This window comes from Maylandia zebra, linkage group LG2 (genome assembly GCF_041146795.1).
Source record: "Maylandia zebra isolate NMK-2024a linkage group LG2, Mzebra_GT3a, whole genome shotgun sequence".
In the NCBI taxonomy this organism is placed as follows: domain Eukaryota; kingdom Metazoa; phylum Chordata; class Actinopteri; order Cichliformes; family Cichlidae; genus Maylandia; species Maylandia zebra.
Window position 1 is genome coordinate 45,942,089 of NC_135168.1, and position 26,480 is coordinate 45,968,568.

Sequence of the window (26,480 nt, forward strand, 5' to 3'; positions counted from 1 at the left end):
ATTAACAGCCAGCCAGACCGCAGAATAAATACTGTGGTCTTTGGGAAAGCAGGTGCCTTAATTACTTTCATACTCGATTTGTAAAAAGCCAGAAAAGGAAAATATGACTTTTGTGTATTACTTTAAAGACATCATTTGTGGAAGAAGTACAAATTTAAGGACCAAACAGTTATGCAGAAACAGAATTTAATAAATACTGCTTAGAGTATTGTCGCCTCTAACATCAAATCTCTATGGATGGCATTTTGGATAGTGAGATTTCATATATGGCTAAAAGTGTTGCACAGCTGGCTGATGTTAGGCAGTTCTACCTCAGATGAGGGATTTCAGTGCTGTGAAGATGGCAGTGTGGATTGGGACTATGGAAGTGTAGCCGCACTTCTTAGATTTTGGGTTCATTTAGTGACTCCCCCACTGGGATCTGCTTAAACTCAAAGCCTCAGGCAACACGATGTGCATGTCTCACTTATACTCGGGGAATTATAGGATGTTGTGGTATACCTCATGTGGTTTCAGACTGTCATGTACCTTATGTTCTCGACTTAAATTAAGTGCTTGGAAATGGGAAATGTACAACCTCCACACAACTGGGTACCTTCAGTGACTGAGAACTCACTCATTTATGAAATCATGCATTATTCATCACAATTGCGCAGTCTTTGATCACAAATGTTATTTTCCCTGGGAGACTATTTCACACCTCCACATACATTTAAACGCTGGTCAATGAAATGATCCGCCGCTGACTGAATACCATGGATAAGGGGCTGGCCCCTCACTGAGTGCCTCTGCCTCATTCATTGAGGAAGACAGCCCACCCTGCAGTACTCAGAGCCCCTGAACATGAACAGATGTTTTTGACAAAAAAAAGGAAAGAAAAATAATATATGGAATTCATAAACATGCATCCACATCAGGCAAACAGTTTATCCTAAGAGCGGACGGAAACCTCGCTGACGCAGAAGGCCAATAAACACAGAAGTTCAGCTCACCTGCAGCACTGTGCAGCTAAATCTGTCAGTAAAGTCTTTGCAATTTTATTTCTTTGCTAAATCTGTGTGATGAAATTGCTTATTAAATTTCATTGCACTGCCTTTAACCAAATGTCATTTCTCTGCATGCCACACGCACAGTATATCATTTTTATAGGGGAGACACTTTGGATTATAGATATACAGAAGTGGAAAACATTAAAGCAGAAATGCAAGATTTACTCCTACAGATTATTTCTATATATAGGAATACCTTATTGTGAACTACTCTTTAGCATTAAGCTTCAGGTTTCTACACTATTCCTTGTAGTTTGGTTGACAGGTAACACTGTCTGATGCAATGTAGGTGCTATTTTCCTTTAATAGCTCTGAATATGCAATGGGGAAAGGCAGTGGTCTCCTTTGGCTTTAAAAGCTGCAGTGAACCCTTTGCAGCGATGTTTCTCTCCCTCTTTCTGTTTCTCTCTTTTTCCCACATCTCAAATGGGAACGCAGGTTCACAGCATGGGGGGTGATGACACAGGAGAGGGAGGGGCTGTGTTTCACATCTGATTAGTGTGCCCATGGAAACGGATGGTTGGAGGATCCCTTTGCCCTTGACGTGCAATCTCTAGAGATTAGGGCAACGGTTGGTATCCTTACCTACGTACTGTAGCTGCCATGCGCAGAGATTTACCCCCGCTGATGTTAGCGGAAACAGCAGCAGCAGCAGCAGCAAGCATCTCTCCTGTTCCTGCCCTCAGCTGATTGGGCACACCTAGTGGAAAGTTGTAAAAGGAAATCTCCCCTTGTGTTTACTTTATGTTTTCTTTTCAGACTACTTAGTTCATGCAGCAGCTTCCAACCTGCAGTAACCTTGTAGCCACAAATTCACCTCTTCAGCTGTAGTGGGGGCTGTGAATAAACCAACATGCAGTCAAGTGGTGGGGAGAGGCAGTGGCTTCATTAGCTGGCTCAATGCTGCTGCTGCTGCTGCTCCTGGCCCTTTGAACTCATAGTGCTCTGATCATAGCAGACCACCAGCCTCACACCTCATCATTTCATACGCTCTCTAATTCAGGAGTATATACAGCATCACACTTCACAGGCAGCTGACATACTCAAAGGCACACAAAAAAGCCAGAAACCAGAGAGCTGTACGGTTTGTTTTTAATCACTTCTGAACCTTTAGTTCAGAGTTTTGGGGGTAACTTTCAGAGTAAGCTGGACACAGGGTTAGGTTTGAAAGCTGCAGTAATAGGAGCAACTTTTCATGCACTTTTGTTTCCTCGGTGGAGTTTGTGTAGACAAAGCCAGCCTTTAGCTCAACCACAAGCCTAGTATTATCACAGTACAACAATGCTGCATATCAAACAGTCCCCGACAGAAATAAAAGAAAGTGCTCACGACCAAAACAAACCCCCCCTCCTCTCCTCCGAGAGGAACACTCCAAGTGCAGTGGCCCACAGAGGAGGTTAAAAACACCACAGACTCAGCCAGAGGGCTGATCTGGCATTCAGACTCAGTGCAGTGAAATTTGTAAATTGAGAACCTGGTCGGTTGACAATGTCATTCTTTTTGCTCCAAACTGAGTGCCTTTCATGGTGGCTGCCATGGTAACGTGGTCTGAAAGTCGGGAAGCAATTGGTACCAGTTTCTGCCAAAGCCCAGACTTACTGGTAGGAATGCAATATGCAGCGTTTCCGACACTAAATGCTGGATTGTACAGGATAAACGACAAGGGACGTCCTCCTTACTTAGGCACCATTCCATATGTGCAGGATGAATGTGTGGGGAGGCTGTCAGGCAGTGAGCAAATCCGCTGTGTGATGCTGTAGCAGAGCTGAGGCTTATTCTAGGTTAAAGAAAATGTTTGGCTTGTATCTGGCACAATTAGCACATTTCATCCTTAGCTTAATAACCCTGATCCCCTAATGTGCTTATGTAGTGGGAGCATCTCTGCCGATGACATGTCTGTGTCTGGCAGTGTGGGTTAGTATGTCTGTGGCAAAGGCGTGTCATAGAGGGATTCATTAGCTTAAGCGACTGCTCCTCTCCTTTTAGTGAATGAAGGAGGGAGGCACACGATGGAGACAGCAGGCCTCCAACGTCATGTAATAACCATGGCTACACACACCAGGGTATTTATTCTTCCTCTCTCCCACTAACGCAAATATTGTTTTGCTACCCGTAAGAATTACACAGTCCTATAATAAGCAACAACTATCTCCCTTACAGAAATAAATAATGATACCGTCCTCACATTATTGTGTATATGACAAACAAATACTATAATACTAGTCCCTGTTTCATTTGAGCCTAAATGAAAAAAATGTTGTTAAGCAGTGAGGAATACTTTTCTATTATTAATGTTTAAGTGAAGTTTATAAGACTTTTGTAATTGTGTAAAAGAGGACAAGAGCTTTAGTTCTGTGTCTCTCATTTAATCCAATAATGATGCAAACAGGCTTTTAACCCCGAGAGACACAAGAAATAAGACTAAGAGTCTCCAGCTGTGCTAGCTGCTCATTGAGGCTGTACTTTGAGCAAAATACTACTTGTAGCATCTAAACGATAACACTAACATTCAGGGATAATTAGCATATAATGTTTATCTTACTTTAACTAGTCATTATTGTAACATTTAACAGGATTAAAGTCTGTGTGGGTTCTCAGTCATCCAGGTCATAGTAATCTAAGGAGGTTGGAAAGAAAAGCAAACACATTTTCTAAGGTAACAGGATTTAAGCACTTTACATGAAGTACAACTGAGAATGATGGGAATGTAAATAATTTTGTGAAGGGGCTTACATGGAAAGTTAAAGACAACCTGTTAAGATTTCTTTCATTTCTATATTTCTATACACTTTGAGCATCCTTTGGGGAAAAATCTCAGGCTTCAGACTGACAGGTTTTTTTTCTGCTTCTGGCTCTGTATGATCTCAAGAAAAATAATATTCTTAATATGAGTATGTCAAGTGCACAGCTCTGCCCCACCCACCTGCTGTTTAAACCTTATGTTTGCGGGGGGCACCCAATCAGACGAAAGTTGCTATGAAGAGGAACTGGTGTCAAGGAGCTTGTTTCAGACTGCAGGGTTGAAATCGGTGATTAGTATGATAAAAATAAGGATTATTTTGAACTGTGAATCATGCAAAGCTGCTCTAGGAGAGTCCAAGAATAAAAATATAGAACTGAACATGACATAATATGTTCACTTTGAGGACTCATCCTCATATAGGATCAAACATTTCAACATACAAATAATAAAAGTCTTGTGCAAAAATTGAGACCGGTACTTCTTGGTCATGTTGTGGTATTTCAGTGATTGAATGCAAAAAAGCACTTTTGGGACAGCAGAAAGGATTAATCCTCGGGACGCCATGAATTTCTGTAAAATTGTTAATTATAATAGTTGCTGACATTACTTGATAATCCTGGACATTAATGAGGTTTTTGATGCCCAGAGAAAAATGCCTCTTCACATTCCCCATTCCCATTCTGCCAGCTATTTGTTTACAGCTTGATATACATCGGTACAGACTGCAGCGCACGAGGCACAGATGTGTCAGATGAGTGATGTAGGGACAGCGATAAAACAAAACACAGGAGAGATTAGATTTGAAAAGCCCAGCCAACCGTGAAAATGCATCTCTGAGATTGCACACAATTGATTCATAATCAGTGCGACTGTGAGCGATGAGGCACAACGAGTAAACAAACAAATAAGATTCAAGAGGACAGCAAATCAATTTGAGGTGACAAAGAAAATTAAACACAGCTACGATTACATTTTAGTAGCCATTCTTCACTGTGCCTGTTTACATTTGATGCAACAGTTTCTAATGAACACAGCCCCCCCTGTATACTTGTTGCTGTAGACTCATGGGCTGGTTTAATCTCTTGCCCTAGTGGCAGAAAAACCATTACGCTGTAGCTGCATTTACAAGAGCAGACATTTGTTATGTGGTCGTTTTGGCAGTCAATACACACAAATCAGCTTTACAACTATTAATAAGCAGCTCTGGCCCATTTGCTGTGCTGTGTTCCTGCACTGACACAGCACTGTGATATATAGGTTGCTCTTGCCAGCTATGAGGGCAGCTGATGAACTTGGCATTAAACCAGAGGACAGCTATTTCTCTTCTCTCTTCTGACTAGATGGACAAGTCCTGGAAGATGTATGTCTCTCCAGGCTCCGTTGATGGACTGCTGCAGAATCAACAGGGATAAGCTGCCAGTATTCGACTTTTCGCCTGGCTGTAATAAGACAGAGCACCAGCCATCACAAAAAAAAAAACACAACATAACAGATATCACCTTAGGAGGTGGTGAAATTAGGGCTTGGAAATAGGGAGCAGCCCAGCTGCTATTCATCATTAGTCTTTTTCTCCTCCTCTACCCACCCTCACTCGTGCTCACTCGTGGCCTTCTTAAGCAACAGCATCGACAATAAACAGTCATTCCTGAAAATCCTTCTTTATTGAACTTTAATTCGGAAATTACAAAGTGTGGAGATTTGAGGGCAAAACTGGGGCTCCAAGGTCATCCGAAGTAGAGATAAGAGGCTTCTTATTGTGAGACATATACTATCCTGCCGTTTTACTGTTGTGCCAGCTGGACATAAACACGTGAATGTCTCATGGGAAAAGATCAAATGTGATACCACAGAAGCTGGATCCAATTTCACAGCAGTAAGATAGCTGAGATATCTTTGTTTATGGAGATGAAATATGTGTTATCCAATGATAAACTTGCCATGGAAACAATCAAAGGATCTTCTGCAGAAGCAACAGATGCTGCAATAATCATTCTGCAGGTATTCCAGTGATCCTAGGCTAGCTGTTGATGTATGTTGTTTCTGTCACATTTCCATGCGTTGCCTACAAGCTGCAAGAGTTAATCTATACTGCCAGTGTTATCACTGAGGCCCAGCTTATTTTTAGCAGCTTTCATTGCACTTCTCCATCCCATAGGCACATTGTATGAGTTGAGATTTGTCAGGAGAATCACAAGATGTTCTCCTTTCAAAACCCCAGTGCCGAGCAGTGGCTGACAGCTTGCCATGGTAGGAGACATCTAAATTGTCTCATTATGGACCTGGGTTATGACAGGCTGAGCCACCCGGAGAGGATGATGAGTTGTGTGAGCTGAGGTACAATTACTTTACCATCTTGCACTGCAGTGTGTGTAGGTCTGCACAGTGACTGACTCCATGTGTGCTTTGCAGCACTTGTTAAAGTAGTCCATCACTCAAAGATCAGCTGCAGTTGGGCTTTGAGCAGAACTGCAGGCACCACTGTGAGACATAAAAAGTCAGTATGTTTTAAGTGGACTGCCTGCTGCCCTCTCTAAAGCTGGAGATTGGAGGATTGCAACCCCCAATTTAAGGTTTCTTCGTAACTCAGAAAATCATGTTCACTTCATAGAGCTATCGGGCAGGAGGACAGAAAATAGGCAGGGTTTTAAATGTTTAAATCCTGACAAAAACCATGCACCATTTACCCATTCCCAAAACCGTTGTCATGTCTTCCATCTCCAAATATGACCACCCAGCCACGTTTCAACTAACTCTGTCTCTAAAAAACTGTACAAACAAGTTCATTTCAAGCATGCTGAAGACTCCCTCCATTGTGATTCTGTGTGTTCTGTGTCCAAATGCCGAAGGTGTTTCAGAGGTGAATGAGGAGAAACAGGACCTCCCTATAAAACTTCTGTTAGCCTCAAAATCTTCTCAAACACAGAGAGTATTAACATTCAATCCCCTGGATTTGAGAGAAATGAACCGAATGCCTTTAGAATGAGTAAACGTTCCTCATTCACTGTGTCTGGAACAATAACAAAAGGATAATGCGCAGATTAGTGCTCCAAGGGGCAAAGATGTGCTTTAGATGCGGAAATATGCAACCAAGACTTTCCCTGCTGCCAATGAATTAGCCCACTGTTAGCGCACAAATATACTGTGTAATATGCTTGCCGGAGAAGATTAGCATGGAAATGCAACTTGAGATGTCTAGTGTTTCAGGGATATACATTAAAAACATTCAACAAGCTGTCTGGCTTAGTCACGCCATACACCATTATTTAAACCTGAAAGCTAGAAACCCTTCTCTATTTCCTCCTTTTCAGTGGAAGCTGGTCTTTTAAAATGTCTTCATAAAGCCACAGCTGAAGGTCATTAATTAATAAAGGCTGCAGAAAGACTGTTTTGAATGCTGCTCTTGAAGAAAGTTGCCCTCTATTCAACCACACTGATCTTAGCTATTAGAGAAACTTGAGGGTTTTAAATGCAGTTCTGGAGGCAGTCTTTAAAGTTTCAGACAGACAAAATCCTCGGGGTCACAGCTGTGCCGTCTTCATTTAATATCATGACTGTGCCGCAACCAAACCGATGGAAACAGTCTTAAGGAAGCAGGGAACTTAGCATCATCATGGCTTTTCTAAGCTCCTCAAGTGCTGTCCTCAGTGTATTTTCTGCTTTTACAAGCCTATGCAGTCAACTGGCTGACTTATCTTAAGCTGCGTCCTCACCCCAGCTCTTGTAAAGGCAGGGAAGGTCATTCTCTGGGGAATTCTAAAAATGGTGCCAGTCTCTCTGAGGAGGGGAGATGGGAATGTCATGACCTCATGTGAATAATGTCAATCAGCTTGTTTGATGAGAGACACCCAAAGAAAGGAGGAAGGTTGGCAGTTTGGATCTGAAGAAATCTTTGTCTTATGAGGTTGCTGAACAAAGTATTTTACTAAAGCAAGAAAGGTTCACTCTAAAACCCCCAATCTGTCTTTGGGGCTTTAGCTTGAGATTACACCGTGGTATGGAGTTTATAAGGGATGGTTATTTTTGAGGCAGAGGAGGGATTTAATGAAAGAAACTATTGTGTTTGGTTAGAAGGACCTAGAGTTTTTCAAGTATGACCTTTACTACAGACTACAACTCACAATATCTTCCTCTTCTACTTCAATCTGAAACAAAATGTAAGTCAGCCTTTTCTGAGTCCTTCAATCTTTACAAGTCAGAAATCTCTAGAGTGCCCATGCAATCAGTGTGCAGCTCCATTTCAGTAACTTAATATTATATGAAATTAATGGTTGGTTGCACACATCCATTTGTTAGTTAAGATGAAAAATGCATCACTGTGTATGTAATACCTGTATTATTTGCTGGTATGACATTTAATCACTTTGACATGTCCAAAGCCCTTTGCTGCCTTTACTCAAATTTTACTGGATGAACAAACTGGGTGTGGTGTGAAAGATCACCCATGATAAATATTATGTTACACACAAAGATATGCAGCAAAATATTTTAAAGAAAAGATCTCTTGATCCCCAAAAAGAGGTTGGGAGTGGGGGGGGGGGGGGGTCTCTGCTAGTTTGTAATAGGTTGAAAGGTCATAGAGACACTTAGGGTGGACCAAACCATTAAAAAATGGAGTTGGGGGATGAAGCGCTGGGGGGGTGGCTTAAGGGGATCAGGGCACACTTATTGAGAGATGACTGAAAACATCTGGGTTCACTCTCATACACACATTCACAGGCACTCTGTGAGACCCAACGCTGTTAAACCCATCCCCAAGAATGGATCAAACACTGCAACGAGATGCACCTCCACGAGTGTTGGTGCTTGTTTGTAATCTTGAGGGAGGGTGACAGAGACATGAGACATGAGGGTTTGAGGGTTTTTTTTGCTTCTGCCAGGGCTGTGTATCTGTTATGCTTTCCTTTGGACCACACTGAGTTGATGAACTACAACACTGGGTGGGCTTAGAGAAGGCCACACACACTCTCTCACACACTTATTTATGTCTATCTCTTCTTTCCTCATCTATTACCAATGTGATTCTTCTCTGCATCCGGTGACATATTTTCTTAGGCTCTGATGGACTTGGCAGATATCCTGAATGAAAAAACACTGTGAAAAACCATCATCAAGACAATTTTCAGGTGTTAAATTGGTCTTTTCTCTCTGTGTGTCTTCCAGGTCCCATGGCCTCCACGGTGCATGGCAGAGAGCTGCAAGATGCATCTATGGTGAGAAAAATGGTCCAGCAAAACTCTGCAAGGGGCGGTCAGACCCACAGACCAACCAGCTCGAAGAGAAGACGCCCACGGCCCCGTCTTTCCCACAAGGGGCCCATGCCGTTCTAGAGCAAGGTGAGTTTGTCTTTAACTGACCACTCACTAGGCTTTGTTGACGAAATGCTGCTACAAACCCATAGTAAAACAGTCGAATTTCAAGCAGTAAAAGTCTTCTACTCTCTATGGATATCTTGTGGAAAAAAACAATGTGCTAATCTCTGCTGTGTTTGCCCATTAGACCAATTTTCTGTCAAGTCAGAGCTCCACATTTCTCCAGAGAATATGAGCCAATACACCTCCTGATATATTAAATTCTAACTGCTGACTAGTGAGGAAACCCAACTTCACAGAGGAATTTCTAGGGGGAATGTTATTTTGAGTCCTGGAATACTTTGTTGGCAGAATCCCTTTGGATGTTTTGGATTGAATGGGAACTTAAACTCTTACAGGAATACTGAAAACTCTGTTAATGACAGCCAGACTGAGCTCCAACACAAGGATGTTATTGTTGGCAAGCAGATTATTAGACTTAGCCCACCAGCTTGCATGATTTCCTATTATGACTAAGGTGGTTTTTAAGTCTACCTCATTTATTTCCTCATACAGTAGAAAGATATACTTAGAAATCTTACCTTTGAGCCAATTCAGCTGGAACAAATCTTTACTGTCCACCTGGTTAAGTCAGTTAAAACACATTTTCCTCAAAAATAATACTCTGTAGAGCCGGGTTTGTGGGTGGCACCATTTTTCTTGCGAGGGGATGTTTAACTTGCTGTCAAATAAAACAAGGCTTTGTATGAAAAAGCTTTCATCCAAGATCTGAGATAACATTATACTTATCACTTTTTCACATTGATCAGAACCAAAACAAACTCTGCGTTTCAATAAAAACCAGATAAAGCTTCAATGGGAAACTAAAATATACCGCGGACATTTAAATAACATGATCAAATTTACAGAACATACAGATTTAAATTTACTGATGTCAGCATGTCACAGCCTCAGACGCCGTGAGAGGCAAGACACAATATCCCTGCAGGAGGTGTCGACTATACAACGCTGACCTGCAGAGGTCCACCATAAATTGAATCTGTAGTGAGAGGAGGCTGCAGCCAGAGTGCGTCAATGGATGGTTAATCAGTTTTAAGAAAAAAGGATCAAAGCTGCAGAAGTTTGGAAGCTCTTTTCTTTAAAGTAGCCATTTTTACAATCATAGGTGATTATTTTTCATTGTACTTTTCTAGATTTAGACTTCCTTTGAACTCATTCCAGAACTCTAAAGGTGAAAACAATGAGTAAGGACCAAGCCAGAGTAGTTTGCACTTGAAGGACAGCATGGGTCTTACAACTTCCCTCGGTCTGCCAATAAAATGTGAGAATCCTCTCTGAGTTGAGTGGTCAGAGCTTATGTTCAGTGCCAGAGTTTTAGCCAGATAATGAGGGGAGCTTCGGGAAGTTGTGAAGCTCTGTAAAAGTGAACGGCTCAGTGAGTCACAATGCCGTCTCCGCAAACACCACTTAAACCACAACAAGCTGAAGATTTCCTTTTTTTGTTCACTTCCCTCTCTGGCTCCCCTCATTCTCGCAGAGTTCATAGTTCGCCTCATTCATAGATTGCTCCCCACATACCATGCCAATCCACCCCCACAGTGGGAATCGGGCTCTCCATTAGCAGCATTTTAGTGATAGCACTACCAACCTTCACTGAGTAAATGATCCAAAGAAAATCAGAGCTCAAAGTCTGAAGTTCTTCAGTCCCAGTTTGTTCACAGCCTGACTGAAGGAATTAAGTCTTCACAAGACCTGATGTCTCACATCAGTCCGTCCAACAAGCAGCTTGAAAGGCTTTGCTCTTCCTCGTGTGTCCTGCTTTCTTCTTCAGTTTGTGCTGATGATGGGAAAACCACCTCTAGCAGCAGCTGGAGTTGCAGTTTGTTCGATCAAAGCTTGAGTTCAATGGATATATCCAGCTGAGGACAGGACTCTTACACATGCAGGCTGTCTATGGATTTGTCGTTACTGGCCTAAACTTCATTACCAGACTATTTATATCAAAGATTAAGAACAGTTATTGCCCTGGCATCATCCATCCTCCAGCTCTGAGCTATTTAGCAACATCACCCCATTTCAGTGTCAACAACAGCTCGTCTTTTATTATCTATGACACCAGAGGCAAAGCTGGATTTTCTCATCATTACACATTCCAGATGTGAACCACTCTGAGAAGAAAGAGAGCGACCTGGGTCATCTTCTTTGAGTAGGCTCAGATCAAACCATGCTATTACAACTCTTGGATCTAAGCCATGCCAGTGACAGTCTAAAAGACGACGGGATATTTTAGATTTAAAGCCAGAGGCAATTTGTGAAAACCCCTGGTGGCCTTGAGTGTGAGAAAGCTCAGTGAATGAATCTTTTAAAAGAGTTTCCCATCAAAACAATGTAAATCAGGTCTGCATCTTCTCCCATACACTCACTATGTGGTAGAGTATGACTTCAAAAGGGCTGCTGTACTGAGATCATACACCAAACGGGGCAACAACAACAAACAACAGTACAGCTCAGTGGTGATTAGATATACCATACATCAGGTCTCAAGGCATTGCATGACCTCAGAAAAATGCTATCACAAAACAAAAACAGGTTCTTATCAGTGAATGAACCTCGTTGTCTGAGCCTTCTGAAATGATCACAGACCAGGAAAAGATAAAAGATGCGGGAAGATCAAAGATTTCGTCATTGTCAAGAAGTGATCCAATGCCCCGAGCGCAGTATAACGTTGGGATTGTGTTTCACAGCAAGATACACAATTGTTTTTCTTACTCCCTGCTGCATCTTCCAGTCGAAGGCAGTGAAATCTGGTTGAAACATGTCTGGGACAGACTTATATTCTAGTTTATCAAGCGCAAGATAACACAAGGTATGACACATCGAAAATTTTAGAAACTAAAATGTCTTCACGTGAGTTGAGAAGTAGTAAGAAATCGAGTGTGATGACCTCTAACACTGCCAAAAACACACTTTTTAAACTCGGGAATATATCAATACATAAAAATATATACAGAAAGACTAAGATACAATTTTTATCATGAAGATACCTCTGTTTATATGGCACAAAGAGCTAAATTATCAACAACAAAGACTAACAAAATATTTGTGCTGCCCCTTTAAGGCAGGCATGATCATTTGGGTGTGTGTTTTTTGTACCAGCAGACTTGCCGTAGTACCTCACCAGGGAAAAACAGTCCTTTAGACAAACTGTCGTCTATTCCACTTTTTGCTCACTTTTTCTTGCTCAGCCTGAGAGAGCACATGCCTGTAAGTAGTTGCTATTTGTTTTGTAAGCTTTCCCGCGATAGTTATGTGTAGCAGTTTAGAGATTTGTGTGGAAAACTTTCTTTTGTGAGGAAAAACGGCCGCGATGCTAACACGTTAGCCCGTCTATGGGATTTCCCATGTAATGTTAGCATTAAGCTAATCGCTAAATGCGTGAGCCTGATAACCAGTGAAAGGGTTTGGATAAGTTTGTGTTTATGTGTTATATACATTGTAGTGCATGGCTTAATGTTTGATGTTGTAAAGAAAATTCAATTACAGCAGAAATGTAATATTTTATTTTTGTTTCTGTACCAGTTTTACAGTGCTTCAACAGTAAACATCTAAAACGTATCCGCTGACTCCTGGATGTTTATTGTGGACCTGTTAGCTATCTGCCAAGCTAGAAACCAGCTTTACACCCTAGTGAGGGCAGAATAGTAAAAAGGCATCGTCCCAACACGGCTACCTACAGAAAAGTGGATCTGCGTGGAACACAGTTTCTTCTGTTTCTTCTAAGCTACAATGGATAGTAACGACGACACGCTTGAGACGCGGTCAATATGCTCCAACAGCTCACGTGCCAGTCAGCGCTCTTCAGCCAGTGCCATTGCAGCCAGAGCACGGGCAAAAGCAGAGGCTGCACGTGCTCAAGCACTATTTGCACAAAAAGAGGCAGATATGTTAAAAGCACAAGCATATATTGAGGAAGATCAACAAAAAGCAGCAGCTGAGGCTGCTAGGAAGAAAGCAGAGCTGCAAGCCAGTTTGCATACCTTGAGGCTTGAGAGCGCGGCTGCAGCTGCCATTGCTGAAGCGAATGTTCTTGAAGCAGCCGTTGAAAACGAATTTGGGGAGTTAGATCGGGTTAGCCTAAAAAATGAATACGTTGAGCGTAATCCAAGTCCTGAACCTCACCAAAACTCACAGCTACCAGAACTCATACCAACTCTGATGCACCAACTACCAGTCGACAGTGATGAGATCAGCAAATACGACTTGCCTGTTCAGAGAACATCCAAATTGAGTCAAGATGCCACTCCCTTTTACCCTCGTACTCAAAGCCCCTGCAGGACAGCCCCGTTCAAGCAAGAACATTCACACAGCTTAAATCCATCCAGGGATACCTACAGACACCAGACACAGTCACATGATATGAGACAATACAGCAGTAGCTACCAACCGCCTCAGTCTCATACAGGTGCTGCCAGGACTGACGAGCCCACTTCATCATCGACCACAGACTTGGCCAAGTATCTAATACGGCGAGAGATGATAAGCTCTGGGCTGTTAAGGTTCGACGATCAGCCAGAAAATTATTGGGCCTGGAAGCAATCTTTCCACAGTTCTACAGAGGACTTAAAACTGACGTCAAGAGAGGAGCTTGATCTGCTATGTAAATGGCTGGGACCAAAGTCATCAGGGCATGCTAAGAGGATACGAGCAGTCCACATACACGATGCAGCTGCAGGTGTAAGAATGGTATGGCAAAGGTTGGAAGACTGCTATGGATCGCCAGAAGCAATTGAAGAAGCTCTCCTAAAGAAACTGGATGATTTTCCAAGAATCTCAAATCGAGAAAATCAAAAGCTGAGAGAGCTGGGAGACATTCTCTTGGAGCTTGAAGCCGCCAGAGCCAATGGGTTCCTACCAGGCCTCAGTTACCTGGACACATCTCGGGGCATCACTCCAATCATCCAAAAGTTGCCATACTCCCTGCATGACAAGTGGGTCTCTTTAGCATCTCGTTACAAAGAAAATCATCAAGCGTCTTACCCACCGTTCTCCTTCTTCGCAAAGTTTGTTTGTGATCAAGCCAAAACGCTCAATGATCCAAGCTTTGCCCTTCTTACAAGTGGTTGGAGGACGGGGAAGCCAGAACACCCCTTCAAACCAAACATGAAAATACCCATTTCTGTCAAAAAGACAGAAGTCTCCTCAAACTCTAAAAGCATGCAAGCCAGCCCCTCAGGGAAGAGGAGGGCCGAACCAGATGAACAATGCCCACTCCATAATAAACCACACCCCCTCAGAAACTGTCGTGGGTTTAGGAGTAAATCTTTGGATGAAAGGAAAGCTTATCTTAGAGAGAATAATATTTGCTTTAAGTGCTGTGCTTCGTTCACTCATCTAGCGAAAGACTGCCACAAAAACGTTCAGTGCAGAGAGTGCAAGAGTGAGAACCACCCTACTGCGCTACACCCAGGGCCGGCCCCCTGGATATCAGAGACTCCTGTAACCGCAAGAGAGCAAGGCGGGGAGCAAGGTGAAGAAGCTCCTCAAGCTGTCACAGCAAAATGCACAGACATTTGTGGGTCTACCGTCAGAGCAAAGTCGTGCTCCAAAATCTGTCTTGTCAGAGTTTATCCAGCTGGCCAGAGTGAGAAAGCTGTTAAGGCGTACGTTGTTCTCGACGAGCAAAGCAATAAGTCTTTGGCAAGAACAGAGTTTTTTGAGCTTTTTGGAGTTACAGAGGGCGCAGCAGCATACACCTTGAAGACCTGCTCAGGAGTTATGGAAACAACAGGGCGCCGAGCTAACAATTTCATCATGGAGTCATTAGATGGTAAGACTCACATTCCACTCCCCACCTTAATCGAATGTGACATGCTTCCTGACGATAAGTCTGAAATCCCCACACCTGAGATCGCCAGACATTATCCACATTTCAAGCGGGTTGTGGATAAAATCCCGGCTATAGATCCATCAGCAAGCATCCTGATCTTGCTCGGTCGAGATGTACCACAGGCACACAAGGTTCGAGAGCGATGCAATGGGCCCCACGATGCCCCCTACGCCCAGCGTCTCGACTTGGGATGGGTGATTGTGGGAGAGGTTTGTCTCGGAAGAGCTCACAAACCAGAGTTTGTAAACGTCTATCGGTGCAACGTGCTGAGTAACGGTCGTACCTCTCTGTTCGACCCTTGCACTAACAGTTTCCACATCAAAGAGAAGCTTGACACTCCAGAGCAGCATCATCAGTTTCTAGGAGCTAACGCATCCGAAATCCTGTTTGATGGGAAAGATGGTCTTGGTGAAGGGGTCTTCCGGCAAACGCCACACGACAACAAACCTGCTATGTCTGTGGAAGACAAACTCTTTCTGGAAATAATGGACAACGAGGTCTTCATAGATGACTCGAATAGTTGGGTGGCACCACTACCCTTCAGGCAACCAAGGCACAAACTCCCTAACAACCGAGCCCAAGCAGTCAAGCGTCTTTTGACATTACGGCACATGCTGGAGAAGAAGCCAGATATGAAAGAACACATGATTGCCTTCATGCAGAAGATCTTTGAGGCAGGTCATGCTGAACCAGTACCACCACCCACTGGTGAACAGGAGTGCTGGTATTTACCAATCTTCGGAGTGTATCATCCGCGAAAACCAGGTCAGGTACGGGCAGTGTTCGACTCCAGCGCTAAGCAGGATGGTGTCTCACTGAATGACATCCTGCTGAGTGGCCCTGACTTGAATAATTCACTTTTAGGAGTGCTCATCCGCTTCCGCAAGGAACCTGTAGCGGTGGCAGCAGACATAGAACAAATGTTCTATTGCTTCAAAGTCCGCCACGATCACAGAGACTTCCTACGTTTCCTCTGGTTCGAGGACAATGACCCCACCAAGCGCATCACAGAGTATAGGATGGCCGTGCACGTATTTGGCAACAGCCCCTCTCCTGCTGTTGCCATATACGGCTTGAGAAGAGCAGCTTTGCAAGGACAGGAAGACCAGAGTGCAGAAGCAAAGCAGTTTGTTCTAAAGAACTTCTACGTGGACGATGGTCTTGCTTCCTTCCCCACCGATGACAATGCCATCCAAGTCCTGAAGGAAACCAAGGAGATGTTGGCTGATTCCAACATACGGCTACATAAGATAGCCTCCAACCACGACGTAGTAGTGGAGGCGTTTCCGCCTGAGGAACGTGCTAAAGAGCTGAAAGACCTAGAGCTAGGTGTGGATCCGTTACCTATGCAGAGAAGCTTAGGTCTCAACTGGCACCTTCAAACCGACAGCTTTACCTTTCTTGTCTCCCAGGAGGAGAAGCCCTTTACCCGTAGAGGTATTCTCTCCACAGTTAACAGCATATTCGACCCGTTGGGGTTTGCAGGTCCTATAGTAGTCCAGGGCAAGGCTATAGTCAGAGAGTTATGCGCTGAGCATTGCGATTGGGACACCCCGATACCTGCTGAAAAAGTGGCACAGTGGAAGTCTTGGAGAGACTCATTGAAGGCACTCGAGCAACTTCACATACCAAGGCCATACCTACCTGTTTCTCTGCTTTCCACACGGCACAGGGAGTTATGTGTCTTTTGCGACGCGTCCACCATGGCCATCTCTGCAGTTGCCTACCTCAGGGCAGTTGATGATGAAGGACACTGTCTTGTAGGATTCTGCATGGGGAAATCTAAGTTAGCACCCCGGCATTCCCATACTGTGCCCCGTCTAGAGCTTTGTGCGGCTGTACTAGCAGTTGAGCTGGCCGATATCTTGAGGGATGAGCTAGATGTGGAAATCCACACAGTGAAGTTTTACACCGACTCCAGAGTTGTGCTGGGCTACATCTGCAACGCCAACCGGAGGTTTTATGTGTATGTTGCTAACAGAGTAGCACGCATCCGGAAGTCTTCGCAGCCTGAACAGTGGCAGTTTGTCAGTTCAGAACACAATCCTGCTGACCATGGTACCAGACCAGTTCCAGCTGCACTGTTGAGAGATACAAACTGGTTTTCTGGGCCATCATTTCTTGAAAACGACGAGCGAGTTGCACTTACCCCACCAGAGTTCTTTGAGCTCGTTGAACCAGACGGGGATGCAGACGTGCGTCCACTAATAGCAGCCTTTGCGACAGGAGCTTCTGAAAGACAGCTTGGTTCACACAGGTTCGAGCGCTTTTCCAGCTGGAAGACACTTGTATGTGGCATAGCAAAGCTCATCCAGAAAGGCAGATCCTGTGCTAAGATCCTGGAGGGAGATTTGACAAAGGTAGATGAGCATATACAGGCAAGAACAGTAATTGTACAGACTGTACAGCACGAGGCCTTCAAAGAAGAACTCAAGAGCCTGTTCAAAGGAGAACTTGTCTCAAAACGCAGTCCTCTCAGGAAACTTGACCCTTTCTTGGATTCAGATGGTGTACTGAGAGTTGGTGGCCGCACGTCATTATCCGCAATCTCATGGGAAGAGAAACATCCCATAATCATTCCCAAAAGCAACCACATTGCTACCTTGTTGGTGCGGTATTATCATGAGCAAGTAGTACACCAAGGTAGGCACTTCACGGAAGGGGCCATCAGATCCGCTGGACTGTGGATTCTGGGAGGAAAAAGACTTGTATCAAGTATCATACACAAGTGTGTCATCTGTAGGCGGTTGAGAGGAAGTCTGGAAAAACAAAAAATGTCCAACTTACCTGCTGATCGGTTGACCCAATCTCCTCCTTTCACCCAAGTTGGATTAGATGTTTTTGGACCATGGACGGTTTGTGCCCGTCGCACGAGGGGAGGCCTTGCAGAGAGTAAGCGCTGGGCTGTTATGTTTACTTGTTTAGTAACAAGGGCAGTTCACCTGGAGGTGATAGAATCTCTGTCTACGTCAAGCTTCATAAATGCGCTTAGGCGATTCACTGCCATCAGAGGTCCAGCAAAGCTCTTTCGTTCAGACCGAGGCACAAACTTTGTCGGTGCATGTAAAGAACTTGGTATAACCCCAGAAGATGCAACACTTCATTCTTACCTCAGAGACCAAGGCTGCACGTGGGACTTCAATCTTCCACACTCCTCCCACATGGGGGGAGCATGGGAAAGAATGATAGGGATGGCTCGCCGCATTTTGGATAGCATCTTACTCAAGATGCATTCCCCTAGTCTTTCACACGAAGTGCTCACCACGTTGATGGCAGAGGTCGCAGCCATCATGAATGCCCGGCCAATAGTCCCTGTGTCGTCAGATCCAGACATGCCGACCATACTCACCCCTGCTATGCTTTTAACACAAAAGGTGGACTCCGTGTCTGCTCCCTTGGAAGACATCGACCTCAAGGATCTTTACCGAAGTCAGTGGAAGCAAGTTCAAAGTCTTGCAGATTCATTCTGGAAAAGATGGCGTCAAGAGTACCTGACGACACTCCAGCCAAGAAGGAAATGGCAAGCAGAACAAGCCAGCCTGCAAGTTGGAGATGTTGTGCTCCTAAAGGACAAGGAGGCTAAACGAAATCAATGGCCCACAGGGCTTGTGGTAAATACCTTTCCGGGTCGAGACAGCAGGGTCCGGAAAGTGGAGGTGAGAGTTGTTCAAGGAGGCACCCCCAGGGTGTATTCGAGACCCGCCACTGAAGTTGTGTTGTTACTCAGAGGGACATAGTGGTATAGTACTCTATACCAGGCGGGGAGTGTGCTGCCCCTTTAAGGCAGGCATGATCATTTGGGTGTGTGTTTTTTGTACCAGCAGACTTGCCGTAGTACCTCACCAGGGAAAAACAGTCCTTTAGACAAACTGTCGTCTATTCCACTTTTTGCTCACTTTTTCTTGCTCAGCCTGAGAGAGCACATGCCTGTAAGTAGTTGCTATTTGTTTTGTAAGCTTTCCCGCGATAGTTATGTGTAGCAGTTTAGAGATTTGTGTGGAAAACTTTCTTTTGTGAGGAAAAACGGCCGCGATGCTAACACGTTAGCCCGTCTATGGGATTTCCCATGTAATGTTAGCATTAAGCTAATCGCTAAATGCGTGAGCCTGATAACCAGTGAAAGGGTTTGGATAAGTTTGTGTTTATGTGTTATATACATTGTAGTGCATGGCTTAATGTTTGATGTTGTAAAGAAAATTCAATTACAGCAGAAATGTAATATTTTATTTTTGTTTCTGTACCAGTTTTACAGTGCTTCAACAGTAAACATCTAAAACGTATCCGCTGACTCCTGGATGTTTATTGTGGACCTGTTAGCTATCTGCCAAGCTAGAAACCAGCTTTACACCCTAGTGAGGGCAGAATAATATTAGTACTAGCAACAGAAAACGATTAGGTTTGATGAATAGATGGATGGATTTAATGCCAAAATTACGGAGCCTATATTTTGCTAATAATAATACATTAGCAATACTGCATTTACAGAATAGTAAAACTGAAAATTAAAAATGATTTTAACAGTTAGCGCACACTGTTAACAGCATTGTTCATAGCATCGTTATCATAGAACATAAATACAAAATATTACAAATTTAAACCAGATGTCAAAGCATAGTTTCGTTAAATAAATCTATTAGACATATATGTTTTTATATGAGGAAATAGTAATTTAAATGACATTGTATATTTGTAAACCAGACTATAATAATATAAAAAATATTAAATTTTAGTCAATTATCAGTTTGGTCAAATCTCCCAACACAGCAAACATGTTGAGTCCTTGGTGCGTGTTTACTGAGACTGGAATGTAAACGTGGCGGAGAGACAACTGCCTCCACGAAGTGGTGTGATATCTTACCCCTGACAAACACCCTTAAAATGATCCTAATCAAAAGGCCTCAGAGTAAACTAACACTGAACTGAAAACGTCAAATAAGTGGAAAATGAAAGTAACCCTGGGTCGCAGTGAATTATCCCTTCAAAATAAAACAAAAACTAAAAAAGAAATTGGTTAATCACTCAATATTTTTTGTGCATTCATCTTCACTGGCTGCATAAACTGAGGCAAAATGTTACAATAGTCTTAAGTTAATGTCTGCATGACTGAATGGTTTTCAGGAAAAACAGACGGCAGGGGCTCATGAACTTTCTTTTCTGTGTCGTCTTCCTGTTTTGCAGGCACTGCTTTGAGCGCCCTCCCCCAGGTTCTGATTTCTATGCTCTTCCTTTGCCTTGGGGGGCCTTGCAATGAAGGGCCTACGCTTGCCCAGCCTGAAGAGTGATGTCCATAGCACCTGCTGGTTCTTCAAGCAACTCTGTCCACAAAAAAAATCAGGACAAGCCGCTCACCCTCAGCTCTAGGAGGAACTGGGGGCAGGGAAGGGGGGGTGGGGGGTATTGAGCCCGAGCTATCAGACTCTATTTCTCTGTCTCTCTTTCTCTCTCTCTCTCTCCCTGACTACTTATCTATCTCTGTCTTCTCCCAAGTGTTTTTTTTTTCTTTTCAATTTTCTTATTATTTGCTTAATAGAGCCCAATCATAGCAATCTCCCTGAGTGTCTCACACACTTTGCATGACATGTGGTGGAGAGGGAGCCTGGTCAAAACAATCTGAATCCTAAAGCATCTGTCCCTTCTCCACGATGCGGTATTCCCACGTCTCGGATCCAAGGTTCCTGCAGCCGCTGATTTCATTGCTGTGTAGCTATTTAACGGCTTTACCGTCGGGTGAGGGCGCTGATCATGCAGACGGGGCAGTGTCAGTTTTAATAGTTGGCAAATATTAAGTTCGCTTGTGATACTCTGGATGTCTGATGCGAAAAAGGAATAAAAAGGTTTTGTTTGAAACGGACGAGCAAAAGCGTCACAACTTAATAACATCACTATCATCACTTAATTATCATTATTAATGGTGCTTTGTACCTCCTTATGACAGTACGTCCACATGCAAAGCAAAGACGGACTAAAAAGAGAGCACATACTATCAAAACAATCTAGTAAAGTGACAGAATAAGTCCTTCATTTAGGAGATTCTTTAATCCAAAGCTATTCTGGTGTTTCTGAACTCATTAACACCTTGGGAGGCGGGGTTTACGGGCGTGCTCTGTAACATGTCCCACCTTGGATGAGTCCTTTGACCCCAAATCCCAATCCTGTCCCCAATCCCCAGCCTTCTCACCACACCGCTGCCCCCGTGCAGCTGCTCTACACGACTGTTAACTGGCAGTGGCGGTCTGCTCCACCGACAGGCCGCCTTGCCTTTTAATGAAGTGCCAAATAATAACCTTCTCCACAATGCTGCCAGGAGCGAAGCAATGAAAGGTTAGGGCGAAAACCAGAAACACATTACCTCTTGTTTGAAGTCTTGATACACTGACACATTATGCATTTTAAATTTCTGCAAAGAGAAATCCAACACAAGGAGGACAAGTTAAATTAGACCAAAAAGAGCTCAGTTAATATGCCGCCGTGATCAGCCTACCACTAGTGCTCTGGCTGTTTTAACATTCAGCATATGGCTGGTTTGACCCTTTGACCGATATCTTTCACTGACAAAAATGCTATGCCTTTCCATCATACTGGAATATATTACTGTTTATGTTTATTTCTGTGTTATAGTTTGATTTCTTTTTTTCTCAGGGTGCTGTGATAGAGGCTTGTACTAGAGCAGTCTATTTTGTGCATTTATTTAACAAGACACAAACATACAATACATTTAAAACGTATATGAGCATATTTTCGTATATTGTATCTTTACTCTCCCTCGTATGTATACATCAATATAGCCATGATTTATTCCGATTCAGTCACTTAGTCACGATCCTTTCCCTACATTATGTTGGGTACAGTTGCCTTCCTGGTCTGCCTTTCCACAGCACAGGTGGTCACGGCTTTGATCATTACACTCATTAAATCCTAGAGTTAATCTTTCTCAGATGGATCTCCCCAAGGTTGGCCAGGGCCACTTAGTCTGAGCTCATTGTTAAATTGGCTTAGACAGAAACTGCACCCTTCCCCCTTTGCAATTTCCGAACCCCCTGCTGATTCAGTGTGTAACCATGTAACATATTAGGACTGTGACCTGTAGAAAAAGACACCTTACAATCCTTTGTTGTTGTGTATTAGCTGTGCAGAGCAACTTGCTAATTGCTTTTGTTTTCTTTAATCTGCTCCAGTTCAATCAGCAAACTCATTTCTTTCAAATCAGTTTTGACCACATAAGCAACTGGCAACTGATTAACCTAGATTTCCAACACTTTTCCCCTCTCGCCATGTCTCATGCAAATATTATAATAAAATGCAGAGACTTCTCAGTCCCAGCGTGAGATGCTTTTATTAAGAGAGCATCTAACATCACAGTGGTAATCCACCCAGCCAAGCTCACCTTGATTAAAAATGTATTAAATCCTAGGGCACTGTGAAGTGTAATAATTTCAGTTCCACCATTATTTTTTCATACCCTCTCAGACAGAGATGTAGATTTCATTAATGCTCCTCGGGAGTGAGACAGCTTTGCTCAGGATGTCTCATGTATTATTGGGGATGATAGTAAGGAGATATGAGCTGAGGATGAAAGTTCAAAGCCACAGGAGTTGGGATGCTGGAAGTAGACTGGGTCATGACACGGGGTTCAAATCAATGTTTCCCCATCTCAGAAGTTATTGTTACAGAGCCGAGCAACGTCTGTATCCGCACTGTTTTTCATGAATGTATCCTCACCATTCGCACCAGCCACGCTGCCCTTTCAGAGACCAGAGCAAACCAATGTTTATGTACAGAACCCTTTTTAAATCTCGGCCTGGTTATCAGTTGAATCCAAAAAAGACAAAAATCAAAAGCCAAATATCCCACTGATCCAAAGCCTCCGATGTCAATGAGTCCCAACAAATAGACGTGGCTTTGCTCCAAGACTTCTCTGCATGGGTTTGCAAGGCTGCACTTTTGCAATTCCATTATGCTGCTGGAAAAATACACCCTGAAAACAAGACTCTCTTGGTATGGAATGGTTTTCCAGTGTATTGTGACATTTTTTTTTTTTTTTGTCTGATTCTTGTCTAGCTGGTTGTCCAAAGCTTACTTTTTTGAATACAGTGTGAGAAGCTGTATCTTTTGTGGATGTAACAAAATAGAAAAGTAGTCTGCAGCACAATATGTCGTGGACACGTGAAAGCTTTCAGGCATTCTTTTCTTGTAGATCATAGCCCACAGCCCTCCCCTGCACATCAGGTTAATGGGCCTTGTGGTGTGGAAGGACAAGCACGTCTAGGCTCAAACTGAAATGGTAAACCAATACATTATGCTCGGGGAGCAAAACCATTTTCCTTAATGGTCTTTTCCAGCAAGGCTTACACAAGAGAAACGATTCCTATCCTCTCAATGTTTCCTCTCCAGTTCCTCTTCTCTGTGACCATCACAAGGCCTGAGTAATGTTCCTATGCACTTGTTAGCATGTTTTCCTGGTAGAAAAATGTTTGTTCTGAGAACTTGCCCCCTCTGTGTTTAGTTATTTTCGTCCAAATGCATTTGGCTGGGAGTGTGTAAGGAGTGGGGATGAGCAGAGAGATAGATGTGTGTTACTGGTGGAAATGAGAATAAGCTAGAAACAGGTTTTAAAATACGAGCTTAGCCATTGATCTCCAATAGCTATCGACACAAACCGCCCTGCCCCGACACACACACTCATGCACAAAAAGATTGCAGAAAAAACACACGGTTTTTATTTTTTTAAACCTAAGATTCCTCTACACTGAACCAAACATTTCACTCGTTGTGGAAGTGGCAGACAGCACATTCCATGATTTTACCTTAGCCCATCAAACTGTATCATGTTGGCCTTCAGAGTGGGTGTCTGCAGGATCGAGTGGCTGATATTCAATCCAATGCATTCACAGTTTTTCCACCGGCTGGGCAATCCAAAGGATAACTAGATTTTATCTCCCGTGAGAAATGACTACGATCTGTCATTATCTTGGAGCCTCAAAATGAGACTTCCTACACCCAAAATAGCACAGGCCCCTCCTGCCTTGATTGCGACACGTTCTCCATCTATGTAACCACTGTGTCAAAAATCAGCTACGTTCAGAACAACCTTAGGAGAAACGCAGTGTGTAGGCTTACACACCATCGCAACAGTGTTACTAGGTCTCAAGCAGATACCATTTGAAAGACGATGTATTACTCCTGAAACTTATATCCTGTTTATGGTGTGTGCTCATATTACTCACCAGGCCAAATGTACAGTCCCTGTCTCTGTTTTGATGTTGAACTGGGCAAAAATAAATGACATAAATAAATAAATAAATAAATAAAACAAGTGTATCAGAAATGGTTGAAATACTGTGTACATATTTGAACTTTTGGTTTCTAATTTATAAAAGATAAGCTTTAGCTCTTGGAGTACTTATTTTATTTTTCCTTTCATGCGTAGCTTTGTGTTTTTATTTTCTATTTCTGTAAAGTGTGTAAATATATCTTTATGATAATAAGTAATATTAAAAATCTTATTTTAAGAAAAAGACTGTGTCCTGTGCTTTTTTTTTAAAGGAAAACTTCACATTGACGAAATAAGACAAAGAGTCGACACCCAGGGATTTAGACACAGCTGTGTTATCCAGATATGTCTGTTATTGGACGCTGGATGAAAAGTCAGTTACTCACCAAAATTAGCAGACTTCATCCTCTGACAAATTTAAACTCCTGTACAAAATGTTCCCATCGACTAATCTTGTAAGGGTAAATATTTTCAAAATAAGTAAAAACTTTAGATTCTTGTCATATCTGGTGCTTGTGGATATCCTTTCTCTAATAGTAATGAAATACTTCAAATTATTGTTGAAATATTTCTTTAAAATATGAAAATCTGAAGCTGATGTAACTGTTACAGAGAACCCACACAGACTTCTATGAATTTCATAGCCCCCTTTTTACATAATACCATTGAGTATTCATTGAGATATTTCAATCTGCATAACACTGGTGGTCAACTGACAATCAAACTGAAATGACGGTTCCTAGCACCACATAAATTATGTTTATTGGCTTTGTAGCTCCAGCAGTCACTTATATGATGCAAAAAATCAGACAGAAGCCATCATGCAAATAATTGTAGAAGAAGCACACTGCAAACCTTAACACTCAAAGTAATGAAATAATTAAGTAATGTAAACTTAATTTTTTAAGAATAGTCCTACTAACTCAAATAACACAAGATCAGCTAACATTTCTTTTTTCATTTGAGTTAGTTTAACTTATTATTTTTAACTATTTTGCATATTAATTACCTGCTACTCAAAAATACTTTTTATTACTTTTTTGATTTTTGAAATATTTAAACATTGAAAGAATGAATTTACTGCTCCCATTCATTCAGCACGAGTCTGATGGGGTAGATTTTAGAAGATACTGTGGCACTGGCTATAGTGATCCATGAACAACTCAGTTCATTACCAGTCTGTGAAAATCATTCATAGGAACTTTGTGGAAGTCTCCCAAGAACTGCTGATGAACTTCTTGGTCGTGTTTGGACCTACTACTGCAATAATCCCAAGGAACTGAACAATACTGTATTCATTCAGAGTACACTAGACTGGATGCTGGTAAACTGTTAGCTAACTTAGAGACTCAAGCAGCTGGATCACTGTATCTTGTTTTGTTTTTTGTTATTGTTTATTTCATTTTTGAATGTTAACCATGCAGGTATTGAAAAATACCAGAACCAGGACAGCGGTATATGAACATTTTAAAATTTTCAAGTTTCAACAGTTTATAGTGTAATTAATTAATTAATCAAATCTGCTATTTTGATATTCAAAAGTACATATTGCCTTTAGTATTTAATAATCTTTGTAAAATGATTGATTTTAATATTTGTTGAATATTAACAATGAAGTGTGTTATTTGTGGAGGCCAAGAAAATATTTTTGAACTGAACAAATGTACTTAAGAGGTTTAATTTAGTAGTACTCAATGCAATTGAGGCAATCATTTGACTTTTTCACGTTTTTAAAGTTGATGTTTGACCTTTGTTTAATTGTAAAGGATTACAAAAGTGGACAATAAATATTAAGTTTTGCTAAACTAAAAAAGTCACTCTGTTGTAGTCATTCCTTTTAAGTTATGTCATCTTATTTCCATGGGAGAAATGAGTGAAAACTTTAAGTTCTAGTTATTCAATATTAGTTTATTTAATTATTAAATATTTTACTTTTATTTTAGTCAAAAGGTACATGTCGAATGTAATCAAAATGTTGGAGTTCTGATAAGCTTCAACTTTTAAGTTATTTGACTTTTAAATAAGGCAATTGGTTACCTTAAAAAGTTTTTAAAAGTTCTGCTTACTTCTCGGTGCAGTACTGTGACAAACAGAGGCGATCAGATGTAAATAAATTCTGGAAATTTGCAGTTTTTACAGGTAAAATAATCACTAGAGCATGAATGCAGGTTGAATTGATCTTATTTTTAGATGAGTAACTCAAGACAGTATTAAACACATT

General features: G+C 42.3%; 1 protein-coding gene across 1 annotated transcript in view; it reads left to right on the forward strand.

The window, feature by feature from the left end:
* The window catches only part of apln (apelin), a 29,698-nt gene extending 5,195 nt beyond the window's left edge, over positions 1–24,503 (forward strand). The window contains exons 2-3 of the mRNA XM_004545745.5: positions 8,953–9,125; positions 20,167–24,503. Of these exons, the coding sequence (XP_004545802.1) occupies positions 8,953–9,119 (167 nt within the window). The 3' untranslated portion in view covers positions 9,120–9,125; positions 20,167–24,503. The remainder of the gene's footprint in view (positions 1–8,952; positions 9,126–20,166) is intronic.
* The last annotated feature ends 1,977 nt before the right edge of the window (positions 24,504–26,480 follow it).